Raw genomic sequence first — 15398 nt, 5'->3', positions numbered from 1 at the left:
TTAGTCCGTATGTTGCTAACAAAGATTAGTTTGTTGACTGGACTCAAATACTTGAAGTGTTTTAAGTTGATATTTTCTAAAAAGATCATTTTTTTTAGGGAACTCTGCAATTGGCTGTTCCTTTACAGTGTTGTTTTGGGTGCATTTGTGTTAGTTTGTGTAGACTGTGACATCATATGCATGCTTATTTTGTGTTTCTTTATAAGCTGGTAGTAGAAAGGGTTGTTACACAAGTATTGTTACTGTGACCTTAGTTGCCCTCCACCTGTGAACTGTAAGTGCCGTTCCAGCAATCTTAAAATACATACTGTACCTAAAAAGATTTTTCTGATTTTTTGTCCATAAGCAAATCATTAAAAATGTATTTGCATTTATGACTGTATAACTATGCATTCAGTATGCATGAGGATATATGCTTTAACAGAATGTGTGTAGATATATGCCAGACTGGGTCAGTGATGGTGTGATGTTCTGGTTTGGTAAGAATGAGGGACTTACGCAAGATGAATGTGCTGTGGAATAAAGGAGAGAATAGATTGAACCCCACGAGGATTTGCTTGAACAGGACAGATTGTTATTGAAGAGTGAAATATGGCAGAACAGGGATAGGTTGTTCAGTTCTTAAAGATCAGTGATACAAATTAGGTTTGAAGTTTGTAATGGCTCTAAATGGATTTTGTGTATGTATTGGCTGTTTATTGCATTGGTTTTTAGGACAGAGTTTTGAAACTTAAAGATACGTTTCATTCTTAAAGGAATACTTCATTCAAAAATGAAACATCTGTCATCATTTACTCACCATCAGGTTGTTTCAAACCTGTATAAATGTATTTGTTCCAATAACAAAGAGAAAGACATTTGGAAGAATGTTAGCAATTTTCAGTTCTGCAACATCATCCACTACCATGTATTGTATTTTTTTGTTCTGTTGAACACAATGAAACTTGTGGGAGAATTTAAGAAAACAAAGAGTTCTCGGGCACCTTTGACTACCGTTTAATTCTTCCTACTATGGTAGTCTCGGTGTCCCGGAACTGAAAATTACTAACATTCTTCCAAATATCTTTCTCTGTGTTTTTAGGAACAAAGTAATTCATACATGTATGAATTTACATAAGGGTGAGTAAATGATGACATAATTTTCATTTTAGGGTGAACTATCTCTTTAATATTTCCAGTTTCAAGATGACCATCTTTAATTTTGTAAAGAATACAGGGTTAGGGAATAAAGAAAATAACCTGCACTGTTTTGTGCCACGGACAAGAATGATGCATTAAATTTTAATGTCGGAAGTAATTGTACTTCCGATACATTTCCATTGAAAGAGGACACAAACCAAACCCAGTATAAAGAATCTTACAGAGGCCTGGGTGGGTGTCTTGACCAGTTCTTGAGAAGCTGCATACAAAAAAAGTTAAACATTTCATCACATGCAGTTGTATTAGCAGGCAAATTGGCCATCCGCATCTTCTTCATGAGTTTTTGGTATTAAACCATCTACTCAACTCAACTTTATTTATATAGCGCTTTTTACAATTTTCATTGTTACAAAGCAGCTGTACATGAGACACATTGAATACAAGAAAAAAAACTAAAGGCATATACCTGTAAAAACAAGAAAAAGGTGAAAACAACAAAAGACAGACATACAAATGCTCCACACACACAATATGCATACATACTTACACACATGACATAGACACACACACGTAAACACACTCGCACACACGCACAGTGAAAGCACACATTTGGGATATAGGAGAGAGAACCACAGGTCAAATATTAAACGGACAATAAATTCTTATATGCAATATTAATTATGTTTAACTTCTAAATTCTAAAGCAGCCCCCCCGGCCAGGCAAATCTAAACAATGACATGTCAGGCTTTTGTTTTGCTGTCAAATGACATGTGGCCATACCAATGATTCATCTTGACATGTGTGGGACAGTGTTGAAGTTAAAGGGAGTTTGTTCTGTCTTTGCGTTTCTGTATTCTCTTGCTGTTGTGGGGGGGTGAATGTAGGAATTTTACAACAGACACCGTTATCTTTATTTATTTGGTATTGTCCACCTTCCTCTTTGTATAAATGAAATAACGGACAGTATCTTTATTTAGCCACTTAACAGACATGAGCTGCTTAAATGACATTTTGGTTATAATGCAGTTTTTAATCACAAACCAAAAGTGAAAAAAAAAATACTATTGAGATAGTATTGCAATTTATTGCAAAAATATAGTACACATGGTATTAGTATAAATTATATTATTTCAAGTTTGTAATGGAATTTGTAGTGCGACTGCAACTGTGAATATCACAATTAAACAATTTAAACTTGGTACAATAAGACAATATTGCACAAAAAACTATTTTAAGACTATGAGAGTTATGAGTTATTTGTGTAATTTTATTAAAATACGTTTACAGTAAAACTAAAAGGTGATTGTTTTTTTCTATGTACAAATGTTTTCCTATGAATTGAGATGAATATGTTTGCTACGAGCATGTTTGTTTATGTGTACAGACTTGTGCACTGTTTGTATACAGACCTTTGTACACTTACAGTATGTCCCCTGATGTGGATTGTTGTTGTGTATGTTTTAGTGGTGTTCATGTATATGGTTACAACTTTGTGTTGTGTGAGATTTGAGGGGTTGGATCGTGTCTTGGCAGGTCGGTAAACAAACTGTTAAAGGGACATCAGGAGATCATGCTGGTGGAATGCGAAGCGGTCTCGCCATTTTGGACCCTGCTTACTGGAAATGACTGGTGGCATTTGAGTTTGACGTAAACGTATGAGATCTATTTATAACCTTCCTCTGGGCAATCACATCAAGGCGATTCAATGAAAACACACCTGAAGGATACACATTGCAGCAATAACATGAATCGCTTACTACAGATATTCATATCTATGTAATGTCGCAAACTATACATTTCTCTGAAACATAATCAGTATAATATTCCAATGAACTTCTCAAAAAGAGAACTATGACTCATTTACTTCCCTAAAATCTCAGAACCCCTAAGAGAAGGTGTGCACGCTTCGGTCTGTTTGTGATTCATGTTCACTCTGGTCTATTCCTGGTTCTGTCATCTTATCCTTGGGAAGTTTGGATGGCCTTCAGGATCACTGTCTCTCTTTATGCTAATGTTGCTCTGCATTCCCCTCGGCTCTTCATCTGCTTATGGGAAATCTGTCAACAAATACAGTTACAGTGTGTTACACAACAACACTGTTTACTCTTGCATACATGCTTCAGACTTGAATTGCTTGCTCTATTTCATGCACTCGAGTAAATTTCTTGGAAACTTGCACTTATTTGTGCTCATAGTGTACGAACTCAACAACATACTGACTATAGCAAACTGTAGTAAAGTTTCTAGATGCTTGTGTTTTTGAGTCTTACCATAATAAATACTAAAGTTCGCTACCGTGTTAACTACTGTTTATCAAATTACTATAAGTGATTCCACAAAATATAGTGCACATTAAATAAATATAGGAATAATGTAATGTATTACAGTATACTACAGTTCACTATAGTAAATACTAAGTATACTTCCGCGTTTTCATGTCTTTTGTGTTTTTGGTCTTCAGTTTTTTTTATCATAGCAGATTCTCTATTATGAAATATTTTTAAATTTGGCTCATTTTGTAGATTTGAGCATTGTACAGCATCGGGATATTATATTATCCAGCATCTTGATACTACTATCGTAAACTTGACTACCTGTACGCATAGGTTAGAGTTGGGTGTTGAACTTAGTAATTACACAGGTACTCAGGAAGTGCATACTAAGGATGGAACGTGGCAATAAATACCTTCTACATTGAGTTTACATATTCTCTTGAATGAGTGGTCTCTGCTTGTGCAAAACTTGTCACCATGATGCTAGTTTGTCGATAACTAGCAGTTTCTAAGTTGCAGTCATTGGTAAAAAGTTATTTGGGCTTGCTGTGTTGTTGCTAAGGTGTTCTAGGTAGTTGCTAGGTGGCTGAATACTGGTGCATGTAAAAGGATCCAACTGCATTTCGCAAGCCTGGATGATATTCTGATATCACTCACTTAGCACTACTCAATCCAAATCTATGTAAATTATCCACGTAGTATGCACTCTTAGAAACACCCTTGATGTAGGGCGATTTGGGGTAAATTTTTGCAAAAAAAGTCAGAATATAAAAAATCAAATACTTAAAGTACCCGTGAACTCACTCACCACCGTTTGCATACTGTTTTGCACTATCTGCCTGGCCGGGGGGGCTGCTTTCGAATTCATACTTGTATTCAATGTGTCTCATGTACAGCTGCTTTGTAACAATGAAGATTGTAAAAAGCGCTATATAAATAAAGTTGAGTTGAGTTGAGTGAACTGGATGTTGCGATCGTTTTACTTCCGTATTCTGATGCATTTCTGATTGAAAACGAATTTCAAAGAAATTTTCAACATGAATGGGCGTGGCTTGCGTTTTTCGCTGCGAATTGATTGGTTGTACAAAAACAGCCGTTGCATTTTGAAATGAAACTGGCAGCAGATCGACATTTGAAGGGGAGGAGTTAACGGATGCTCCGCCCAAATCGTCTAGTTTAGGTAATTTGAGATGGATAGTCACTTCAGGGCGGAACTGCATTTTCAGATTTTAACTGAAGATTTTGAGTGTACGTGATATTAAAAAAGAAAATGACCCACATTGCTCAGCTATTTACTATAAACCCTGTAATATTTCATGAAAAAATAAGTATTGTCATTTTTTATTTTAATGTGACTTTAGGGGTTACTCCATAAGTAATAATAATTTGATGATGATGATGAACAATATGTACAGTTTCTGGTTATAATTTTCTTAAGTCTGCCTATGTCCTCCTCAAATTTGAATGAATAGCTTACAAAATCTTTGTTCAAGGAAAAGTGGGTCATCACAGCAGCCTGATGTAAAACCGGTTCACCTTGCAGTATAACAAAGGCCAAATGATAAAAAGAACCTTGAACATAAGAAATGACATAATGATGTATAATTATAAATTATAAATGTATAATTTACAAATAAACGTTCCTTCCTTGTAAGGCATCACATTTCATATTGAACTCGGGCAGAAACAGTTTCCCGGCATCTAAACATTTCAATACATTATGTGCAGTGTTAGTGAATAGGTCATCACCACGGATTTCAACGGAGAAAAAGTCCCACCGAGGTTTTTTTGTGCCTCATGTGTCTTTATACATCTTTACGTCTCAAAATAAATGCTTTTTATAATATATATATAACATCGAAAGTATGTCCAACAAATATATATAAAAACTCCAACTCTGAAATGCTGTCTTTTGGGTTGTATTCCAGTAAAGTCATGAGATAAATTAATGTTAGGCTATAGGAATTTGTCACGATGCTAAAATGCTTTAAAAAAATAACCTACAAAATAAACTGATTATAAGTTTTTTCATCTCAGTCATCTTTAAATATTTCTAAATATGAATCCATAGCAAGTGGTTATATTTATTTAAATCTGTGTCAAACAAATAAGCACACACCCGGAATTCGCATAGGCCTATATCTATCATTTTCTTTTTATTTAATCATTAATTTTACTATTAAATCTAAAATAAACTTTCACTACAAAATAAGAAAACATCTTATTTTTTCATTTAATAATTGACCAAACTGTTGCATTGACTCAGCCTACTACTTTAATAACTAGCCTAAAAAAATAAAACTCGAGGATGCTTACTTATAATTCGGCTGTTTGATTAATGGGATGGTGAAGTGACTCCCCGCACGTAGGCATGTGTGAGGATGCCCACTCCACGTGTGACACGCATCCTTGATTCCTTTTGTCCACTCCCCCTGCCTAGTCTGTTGTCATACTAGAACAAGTGCATCTGCTAAACATTCAAAAGTGTGCATTACAAAAAATATAGTGAGATATTAAGCTATGCAATTATTCATACATGGAAACAGTTATTATGTTTATTTTTAGCATTGAACGTTGTTTCACGTTTAACCACAGGGAGGCGCATGTGCGCAATCTATGTATTACACACGCCCCCTTTGATGTTGCGTCACGCAGTCACATTGCCGGCTGAGTATTTAAAGCGCTGATGGGAAGCGTCGTGATGTAACAGATTACCGGAACGCACACAGTTACTGTGAGAGTATTTACGTTTTTATCCGAGCTCGGCGAAAATCTTTACATAGCAAGTATCTAGCAGGTATAAATTGCTGAGGAGAATATTTGTAAGCTTTCTTTCGTGGAGTCTGGAAATTTCTGAAGCCGGAACAGCAGCTTTTGTCTCTGATATTCTCCCATCTACAAAGGAATGCCAAGGGAACTAACCCAAAACAGGATCCAAAAAATCTGGATTCCCTCCAAGGATGACAAGCCTTCAATGCCCCGCAAACGTAAGTATCTGAATGCAGGTTAATATTCAAATGTTGTGTTGTAATGAATGGGGAGCACAAAAATCTATCTGATAGATTGACTAGTAATACGTTGATCTCACGAAAAGTTAAAATTTGCTTTTGGTGAAAAACAAAATCAGCTTCCATAATCACATTTGCTAGACTATACGCACTCTTCTATAAAGTGATGATCATCGGTAAATGTATAACAACTGGATTATTCGTCTCTGGATCTCAGATCTAAAGAGTCTATGAGACGTGACCCAAGAGTGTTAAGAATTCAGTTTCCATGACAACCGGCGCGCATCGTCTTTGTTAAAACGTTTGAACACCAGGATAGTGATCAGGACAGTGGAGGTATGCGGGAATCCTACGTAACCACTCGCAGTCGGCGATGATTGGTCATAAAAACTTCCTACTTGCTGCATCCGCGACCTCACTCTGTCCCCCATGTAGCTCAACATAGGTATAGGATTAAGCTATTTTTGGTAAATAAATTTCACAATGTATGCATTTTAAATATGAGCTTATCAAATATGTGGATATATATTATATTAACCTTTTATTATCGATAAATGTTTCATAATAATTTAATTAATAAACAATTAAATTTGTTCTTAACCTTCCTGAAGAGGCAGCAAAAAAACCTTAATGAGACCAATGTCTGTCTCTGCTGACTGACCGGATCTCAGGCTGTGTGTGTTTCCCTTAGGGATGTTCTTTATGATTTAATCTGTCTGTTAGGGTTCACATGGCCACCTACCACAGGATGTCGATAATTCATTGAAATTTTTTTATGTGGAGTACTTTGACCTATATGATGCATTTAAAACAAAACCCACATTCACAAATAAGAAATGGATGTATTAATAATACACTAATGGACAAACAGACAAATACTTATATTTTATGTCAGACCAGCACACAAACATTTACTTTGTAGAAGATTTAACTGTGTCTGTGTATGAGAAAGCAAGACTTTTGTTTGTCTAACCCGGTTAATGTCTGCTGGTGGCTGCAGAGAATCTGAATGTGCATTTAAGTGCAATAAATGTTTAGTTTTAGAAATGCATCTGTGTGCGTGACCCAGATCATGGCTGACTGATTGGTTAGACGGGAACGTTTAGAAGTCCACCGGGTGATGTGATAACTCACATTGACCATAAGGGAACAAAGCTTCTGTACTGTTTTTTTTTTCAACACTAAATGAGCTACATGTTGCATGTTTTGAAGGATATATCACTTACATGTGAATATAGAAATGCTTTCTGGGTAGTGTGTCTTAAGTATAGCAGATGGAATATAAGTTACAGGCCTGTCCAGAGACTGTTTATGTACATACAGTACTTGATATGTACTAACGCTAAAAAAAGTGCGGGGTGTGATGATGTTTTTGCATATCAGCAGTTGGAGGCCCCCACCTCGCCAACCCCCCAACGGTCATAGTGATGGTCGGGCTCCCTGCTCGGGGAAAAACCTACATATCGAGGAAACTCACACGCTACCTTAACTGGATTGGAATTCCTACTAAAGGTATGAAAACAAAATGTGTCTAAATATTATTACAATTTTTCAAAAATGGGAATATTTAAAGGTGAAGTGTGTATTATCCACACCAATAATGGCACATCAACAGCGTTACAACCATTTTTTGAAAGTCTCACCCTAAACTCATGCCATGAGATGACTAAACAACAAATCTGACAACATTGTTACCAAACAATTTAAGAATAACTTATGAAAACTATAAATAATAATAGATTTGAAATAAAGAAAATACTTTATATATACTATATGCTACATGCTACATGTATGTATATGAAGAGTTTGGATCCAAAATGAGATTTCCGTTTAAAAAAAGTATTTTTGTTATCATGTTTTATTGTGTTAGTTAGCTGTATATGTTTTAGTTAATATGGCTTAAATCAAAACAAAGCAACTACATTTTGATTGATATTAATTGAAATTCACTTCTCTTTCAAAGCAAAGTTTATTCACAGTCATACATTTGTGATTTTGTAGTTTTCAATGTTGGCGAGTATCGTCGAGAGGCAGTGAAGCACTACAGCTCCTATGATTTCTTCAAGTCAGACAATGAAGATGCCTTCAAAATAAGACAGTAAGTTGTACTGAAACTACACCATGTAAAAACCAGGATGAATCATATATGTCATATGTTAAAATCTAAATTTTTCTACTCTAATGTGGTTATATAAAGAGTAATCATTATTCTTTGTCCTCAGGCAGTGTGCTCTGGCCGCTCTCAGAGATGTCAAGATTTACCTTACTGAGGAGGAAGGTCAAGTGGCTGTAAGTATCTGCCGTATAAACATTGAAAGAATAAAACCAAGCAAAAAGGCGCAGATTCTCAACGCCACCTCTTTTCACAGGTCTTTGATGCAACAAACACAACCAGAGAGCGACGGGATATGATCTTGGATTTCGGAGCTAAAAATGGCTTTAAAGTGAGTCATATTTTATTGGCAATTTCTACAGATGAAGGTCACAGTTGATGAAGACCACTTATACAAATGTACAAATGTGTTTCTGTTGTAGGTCTTCTTCATAGAGTCTGTTTGTGATGACCCAAATGTAATCGCATGTAATATATTGGTAAGAAGCTTATAGTTCTTTAGATTTTCAGAGTTACCTACTTAAAGAAAGTCTTTAAAGGGATCTAAAATCTGTCATCATTTACTCACCCTTTTGTCATTTCAATCCTGCCGGACTTTCTTATGTGCAACACACAAGAAGATGTTTTGAAGAACGTTGGTAACTGAACAACGGCGGTACCCATCAGCTTGCCTTGGTTTTGTGAAAAGATACTGCCATTGTTCGGTTACCAACATTCTTTAAAATATCATCTTTTGAGTTGTGCAAAGGACAGAAAATGACACAAGTTTGAAATGACAGGAGGGTGAGTAAATGACAGAATTTTCATCTTTGGGTGAACTAATCCTTATAGTTACTTGATAATAAAGTCTGGAAGATGTTTAAAAATGAAATTCATTCCTACCAACAGGAGGTAAAGATATCATGCCCTGACTACCAAGACTGCAACAAAACAGATGCCATGGAGGACTTTATGAAAAGGATCGAGTGTTATAGATTAAACTACCAGCCCCTTGACCCAGACCAATATGACAGGTACACAAACTCGAGTGCTCACAATTTATCATCATCAAAGCGTCTTAGCTATCGAAATTATAACTGCATGTCTTGTTTGTTCTCGCAGGAATATGTCTTTTATCAAAGTGATTGATGTCGGTCGCCGGTTCCTCGTCAACCGGATTCAGGACCACATCCAAAGTCGGATCGTCTACTACCTGATGAACATCCACGTGCAACCCCGTTCTATCTATCTGTGTCGGCATGGCGAGAGCCAGCACAACCGACAAGGCCGTCTTGGTGGAGACTCGGGCCTGTCTACCCATGGTCAAAAGGTATAGAGCTAAATCTTGCCATATCAACTTGTGATTGTGGGAAACCACTTTTTAAAGGGGCGGTTCACGCCAGAATGAACATTCCTGTTATTCTGAACCTGTATGACGCAAAAGGAGATATCTTGAGTAAACTTGCTAACCAAACAACATTGGTCTCCATTGACTTGAAAATCTCAAAATATCCTCTTTTCTGTTCAGGAAGAAAGAGTCATATACTCTAAGCTAAGCTAATAGCTAAGCTATCCCTTTAATGCTTCTTGCATGGCCATTTAAAAGGCAAGGCATGTTCTTTGCGAGATGTCACAAACAGACAAGATGCTCAGGCAGATGCCAAGGACTGTATTTGTAACATCTAAAACAGTGTGTTCTTGCCAAGGACGGTTAAATCTGTTATGTATCTACCTTGTCCAAACTACCCAGACTAACAAACTCCCCTTCGCTGTAGTTTGCAGGAGCTCTCGCTAACGTCGTGAAGGAGCAGAACTTGAAAGGCTTGAAGGTTTGGACCAGCCAACTGCGGCGTAGCATTCAGACAGCCGAAGCCCTCAATGTGCCATACGAGCAGTGGAAAGCCCTTAATGAAATCGATGCCGTACGTTCTCAAACACACATCTCTGAACTGTTTTGTCTTTACCTGTAATTCGTTTTTTATCTTGTCTAATATGTGAATGCTAATGGCAGGGTGTATGTGAGGAGATGACGTATGAAGAAGTGAGGGAAAGGTTTCCCGAAGAGTTCACTCTGAGAGATCAGGACAAATATTACTACCGCTACCCCTCTGGAGAGGTAAGAATCATTATGTAAGAATTCAATACTATTATGATGTAAATCAATCATGTTCATGAAATGCGTCTGTTTGAATAGTCATATCAGGATCTGGTTCAGCGAGTGGAACCTGTCATCATGGAACTGGAACGGCATGAGAATTCTCTCGTAATCTGCCATCAGGCTGTTATGCGCTGTCTCCTCGCATACTTCCTGGACAAAAGTGCAGGTGAGATTTGACTTGAATCCGCGTAACAATAAGTATGGAACGAAACCTGCAATTTCATGTGTCAAACAGAAATGGCGATAGAGAGGCAAAAGTGACTCACTGCAGCTTTAAATTTCTAAACTTTTACACTCGGGTTGCATTACATTTGATTCAAACCATTTATTTGCTTACAAACAGATGAGATGCCGTACTTGAAATGTCCACTTCATACAGTACTGAAGCTGACCCCAATGGCTTATGGTAAGAAAAAACTTGCTTTCCACTACACCCATAATGTGTGATTGCAAAAATATATACATATTTTTATACTGTATATATGTTAGTATTAAACATCTATGGAGCTACAGATTTTCTGTGAAAATAAATCATAAGTGGTTTCAATTTAGTTAAATTATGCATACGGTGGCGAGGGGGCAGACAGTATTAATATACTAAAGTATTAAAAACTTTAAATGAAATAATATGGTTTTAATAATGTTTAGGTCAATACTTGTTTACAAATATTACTTTAGCATATACTGTGATTAAAATGTTAATATCGCAATATGGTTTTGGAAAAACGGAAACAAAATTATTCACAGGAAAATAGAATTCAACTTTAGAGGCTTGGAGGCTTTAGCCCCTGTTGTACCAAATAATCAGAGATAATACTAAGATTTTATTCTTTTTTATTTCATAGGGTGCAAAGTTGAATCTATTTTTCTGGATGTAGAGGCAGTGAACACACACAGAGACAGACCAGAGGTAGGCACAAACCGATTTCTACGAACACACACACACAAAGCTGAACTTTTCCAGGTTCTGATCACTTGTTCAATTCTCATTCACTCCTTCTAGGAGGTTAAACGAGGCACAAGCACTTTAATCCGGAGAAACAGCGTGACCCCTCTCACCAGCCCTGAGCCCAATAAAAAGCCTCGTATGGAAGGTCTGGATGAATCAATCCGAGAGATGTCTCCTGTCCCCTTTTCCCTGTGCTCAACCTCACACACCACTCTTACCCTGTCAACACAGGTGAGTCTCAGTTACTCTACATGATATTAAATCACATCTTCATGCTCATAGTCACTTAACAAACTAATAATTGCATGGTTCGTCCATTCATGTCTTCCTCTTTCCTCCTGTCGTCTGTTACTCTCCATCCCTCCATCCTTCTCTATGTGCTTATAGCACTGGCTTACTGAAGCCTGTCTGTAAGTATGTCCTCTTTCCTAAATTATCTTGTACCTTAACCTCTATCATGTCCAGCCTTTTTAATTCAGAATTCAACACATTTAAATAGGTCATATTCAAAGGTCCCTTCCAACTCTAACTGGATCATTTATATAAATTCACATTTTCATATCAACAGTATTCCACTTGATTCATTCTAATGAACTGGCTTATATCGGTGTCCTGACACAATTCACACAATCACAATTAAATTAATAAGCTTAAAAATGTATTACAAAATAACCAAAAATAACTAGTTTAATTTGAAAGGAATAGCACACAAAACATATACATTTACTGTACTCCCGCTCAGGTCACTCAAGACATATGTGACTTTTCTTTAATACAACAGAAAAGAAGATTTTTTACTTAAATGATGGTATTTTATATTTGTGGAAATTGTCCTTTTAGGGACAGATGATGGTTAAGGAAAAATTGAACAATTTTGAATATTTTAAATACAGTAGCGTGTTTATATCCATCTAGATTAGCTACCACTTTGGCATTGCTCTGCAATATGGTCACAGTCTCTTTTGTTAATCTTTTGCATGTCTAAAGACGCACGTTTTTACATTACCTACATGCGGTATCAGTGCTGTTCTTTCAGAGGTAAAACTCACAAAATCTGTCATGTAGTTCCTGCTAGCATAACAGTAGCAAACATAGCAAAGTAGAATAGTGAATTATCATACCCAGTGAAATTGGCGTACTTTATTTGGGTCCATTCGACCCATTTAACCAAACCATTCTGCAGAATGGATTAAAATATGGTTTATTGTGTGAAACAGTGTTGATAATACAGTTATTGGTTGCTAAAAGCATAAAATTAGCCCAATATTTTAATATGAATTGTAATTTCTGCGCCACTAGTATCACTTAATAGAATGATAAAAGTTTTATGTTAGCTGGTCAAATATTGCCCAAACGTAGTCTATTGGCTGATGAAATGCTCTGTGTTGGCCTGCCATTAACCCACACAACTTATAAAAAAGATTTGAGGAAAACCAATCGGATGCTTTCCTAGACATAGCCTGTCAAGTGTTTTATTTTTAAACAAAAGCTTTTTGTTCTTGTTCCCCACAGAACCTGAAGAAATGCCCCATCGAGTGCCACGAAACTCCTCAGCTCTGTCTGTGATATTGTTCAGCTCTATCGCTTGACTCAACACTGAAGCGTTTCCTGCCAAGCTGCTTCCTATTTTTTTCCATTTCCAAAAATGACAGCCGATTGCCTCTTGGCTTTTGTAATCTCCCTTCATGAGTTTGTAATGAATGAGTGTCGTTTGTAATAGTATGTTATTGCCTAAGACTTGTATTTGTGTGTACGGTAAGAAGGAATATCCCGGTGGTAGGGACTATGTTCAACAACTTTGTCAACTGCCCATACATTTTTGGGCCTTTTTGGAACACTTTTACCTGTTTATGTAACAGGAAACCCCTTTATATTGACACTTTATATTGTTTTACTTTGGTCTCGGAGATTTCTTTTTAACCCTGATGCCCCTTAACTCTTAAGGAAGATGCTAAAGGAGACCAAAGATCGCTTTGCAGAGACTTCCTGGATGATTTTCGTCTATATTGCACTCACTTTGCAACTCATGCTGCAAATAAATAGAAGATTGTAATTGCACATTTAGACGTATATTTGTATTAACTGAGAGCAATAATGAATCTTACCTTTTTTTTAATGCTGCTGACAGTTTTACAGGCTGTTTTAAAGTTCTCATGATGTCTGTTGCTATTTCAAATTAGTTGTGTTATGGATATGGATTGTGAAAATTGTGAGTGTTTTTAAGGCCTGAGGACGAAGTCAATGTACGAGGTTGTTGAAACAGGATGTTTTATGTATGTTTGGATGTGACGAAGTGAAACAGTGTTTATAATTCTTGTTTATATTAAATGTCTAATGGTGTGACATGATATCACATTTTATACTGTTCGGTTAATTCCCTAGAGTGCCTAGCGCTTGAGCTTTCTGGCCACAGCTGCTTTTTATATTCTTTTTAAGAGAAAAGTTTTTACAATTTTTTTTTTTTGCCTTTTATTACATTTTAGTGTCATTTAAATGTTTTTTCGTTTTTGTTAGCGTGTGTTGTTGGAGCCTAATCAAGAGATTAAAGTAATGTTTGATATTGTACAAACAGATGCATTTACCCTTGTAAGCCGACTGTTTACAGTTTCAAATCTTAAAAAGAGTTTTAATGCTTAAAAATGACACTTTAACCCTGCAAATAACAGCTTTAACTGTCTACATGTCTGGTTTTGTACTGAAATGTAACACATCTAGATGTTGTTATGGATTATCAGAAAACATTATTGTCCATTACATACAGCCTTGTGTTGTATATTGGCTCTTGTAATACATTTGTTTGTTCAAATAATGCAAAGTAATATTTATTTATTTAATTGTAGTTGACTGTGGATTATATTGTTTCTATTCATTAAAGAGATTGTAGAGCATAACAACAAGCTTAAACATCTCTTTCTAAAGAAGGTAATTTATTTAGCATATACTGGATTAATAAACAGAGAATTTGAGAATTTGTGAGTGTGTATTTGTTTCCACACAATGTATTTCCTTTACTTTGTTTTCCATAAATGGTCAGAAAAAGGAACGCCTGTTTCCCATCCAGCTGAGCATCCTGCAGTGTTTGGTCAGCTTACTGGTTTTATTTCGTCTCATTCTATTTACTGTAACCCACAACAACATCCTTCTTCAAACGAGCGCTATCATTATTTTTATGGCCCTTGTATGTGAACCTGTTTCAATGGACATGGCCAGATCTTTTCCTCGGTGGAAACTTTGCGATTCAAATGAATGTAAAATGATGCAATTTGCATGTAAATGCTTGTCACATGGCAACTATCAAGTGCCAAATGCTGCTGCAAGAGTAAAGCAACAGAAATTCAGTGGTAGCGTGACTAGCATTGTGTGTTCAACCCTAAAATACTGTGACATTGGTCTTAAGCAATCTTACATAATAGGCTAATAAAATATAAACATACAACAGTTCAGATGACATAAGCAACGCTGGGAACAAAGAACTTTCTGTATCAGTTTTGTAATACTACAAAATTGTTTGAACAAAATTCAAAATGTTAAAGGAATATACTTGAGATTTAATTATGTAAGATACAATAAATAAAAATACCTCCAGACCAGTGTTCACATCTTATGAAATGCTCTAAAATAAATATAACATAATTCAATTATTTTGACCATCATTTATGTTTTTATTTTAATGAATAAATTCACAGTTTTCAACCACACGGAGGTAAGTTTTTGTCATTATTTTATTGTTTACACTTATTGTATTTGTGTTTAAGGCACTTCTCTTTTTTTCTACTT

At 36.0% G+C, this 15398-nt stretch overlaps 1 protein-coding gene across 3 annotated transcripts; it reads left to right on the top strand.

The window, feature by feature from the left end:
- The first annotated feature begins 6107 nt into the window (after positions 1 to 6107).
- On the top strand, positions 6108 to 14590 carry pfkfb3 (6-phosphofructo-2-kinase/fructose-2,6-biphosphatase 3). Of its 3 annotated transcripts, XM_056748585.1 has the most exons (16): positions 6108 to 6401; positions 7806 to 7934; positions 8424 to 8520; positions 8645 to 8711; positions 8792 to 8866; positions 8958 to 9014; positions 9424 to 9548; positions 9637 to 9844; positions 10290 to 10436; positions 10526 to 10630; positions 10709 to 10838; positions 11016 to 11078; positions 11518 to 11582; positions 11676 to 11852; positions 12009 to 12031; positions 13134 to 14590. In XM_056748585.1, the coding sequence occupies exons 1-16, from the start codon at positions 6320 to 6322 to the stop codon at positions 13138 to 13140; spliced, it is 1557 nt and encodes a 518-aa protein (XP_056604563.1). In that variant the 5' UTR covers positions 6108 to 6319; the 3' UTR covers positions 13141 to 14590. The 3 variants fall into 3 exon arrangements, with proteins under 3 accessions (XP_056604563.1, XP_056604562.1, XP_056604561.1); XM_056748584.1 differs by lacking the exon at positions 12009 to 12031 and having other exon boundaries at positions 6109 to 6401; positions 7809 to 7934; XM_056748583.1 differs by lacking the exon at positions 12009 to 12031 and having other exon boundaries at positions 6110 to 6401.
- Positions 14591 to 15398: the final 808 nt, after the last annotated feature.

Source organism: Triplophysa dalaica, chromosome 5 (assembly GCF_015846415.1).
Source record: "Triplophysa dalaica isolate WHDGS20190420 chromosome 5, ASM1584641v1, whole genome shotgun sequence".
Lineage (NCBI taxonomy): Eukaryota > Metazoa > Chordata > Actinopteri > Cypriniformes > Nemacheilidae > Triplophysa > Triplophysa dalaica.
This window is presented reverse-complemented; position numbering and strand designations above follow the sequence as displayed.

What these genes read in the sequence shown, in the direction of transcription:
- pfkfb3 (XM_056748583.1), top strand. Translation starts at nt 6,320, where the DNA reads ATGCCAAGGGAACTAACCCAAAACAGGATCCAAAAAATCTGGATTCCC. An exon ending in GATTGGAATTCCTACTAAAG is followed by an intron (nt 7,935 to 8,423) that starts GTATGAAAACAA and finishes GTGATTTTGTAG; the next exon opens with TTTTCAATGTTGGCGAGTAT. An exon ending in TAATCGCATGTAATATATTG is followed by an intron (nt 9,015 to 9,423) that starts GTAAGAAGCTTA and finishes TCCTACCAACAG; the next exon opens with GAGGTAAAGATATCATGCCC.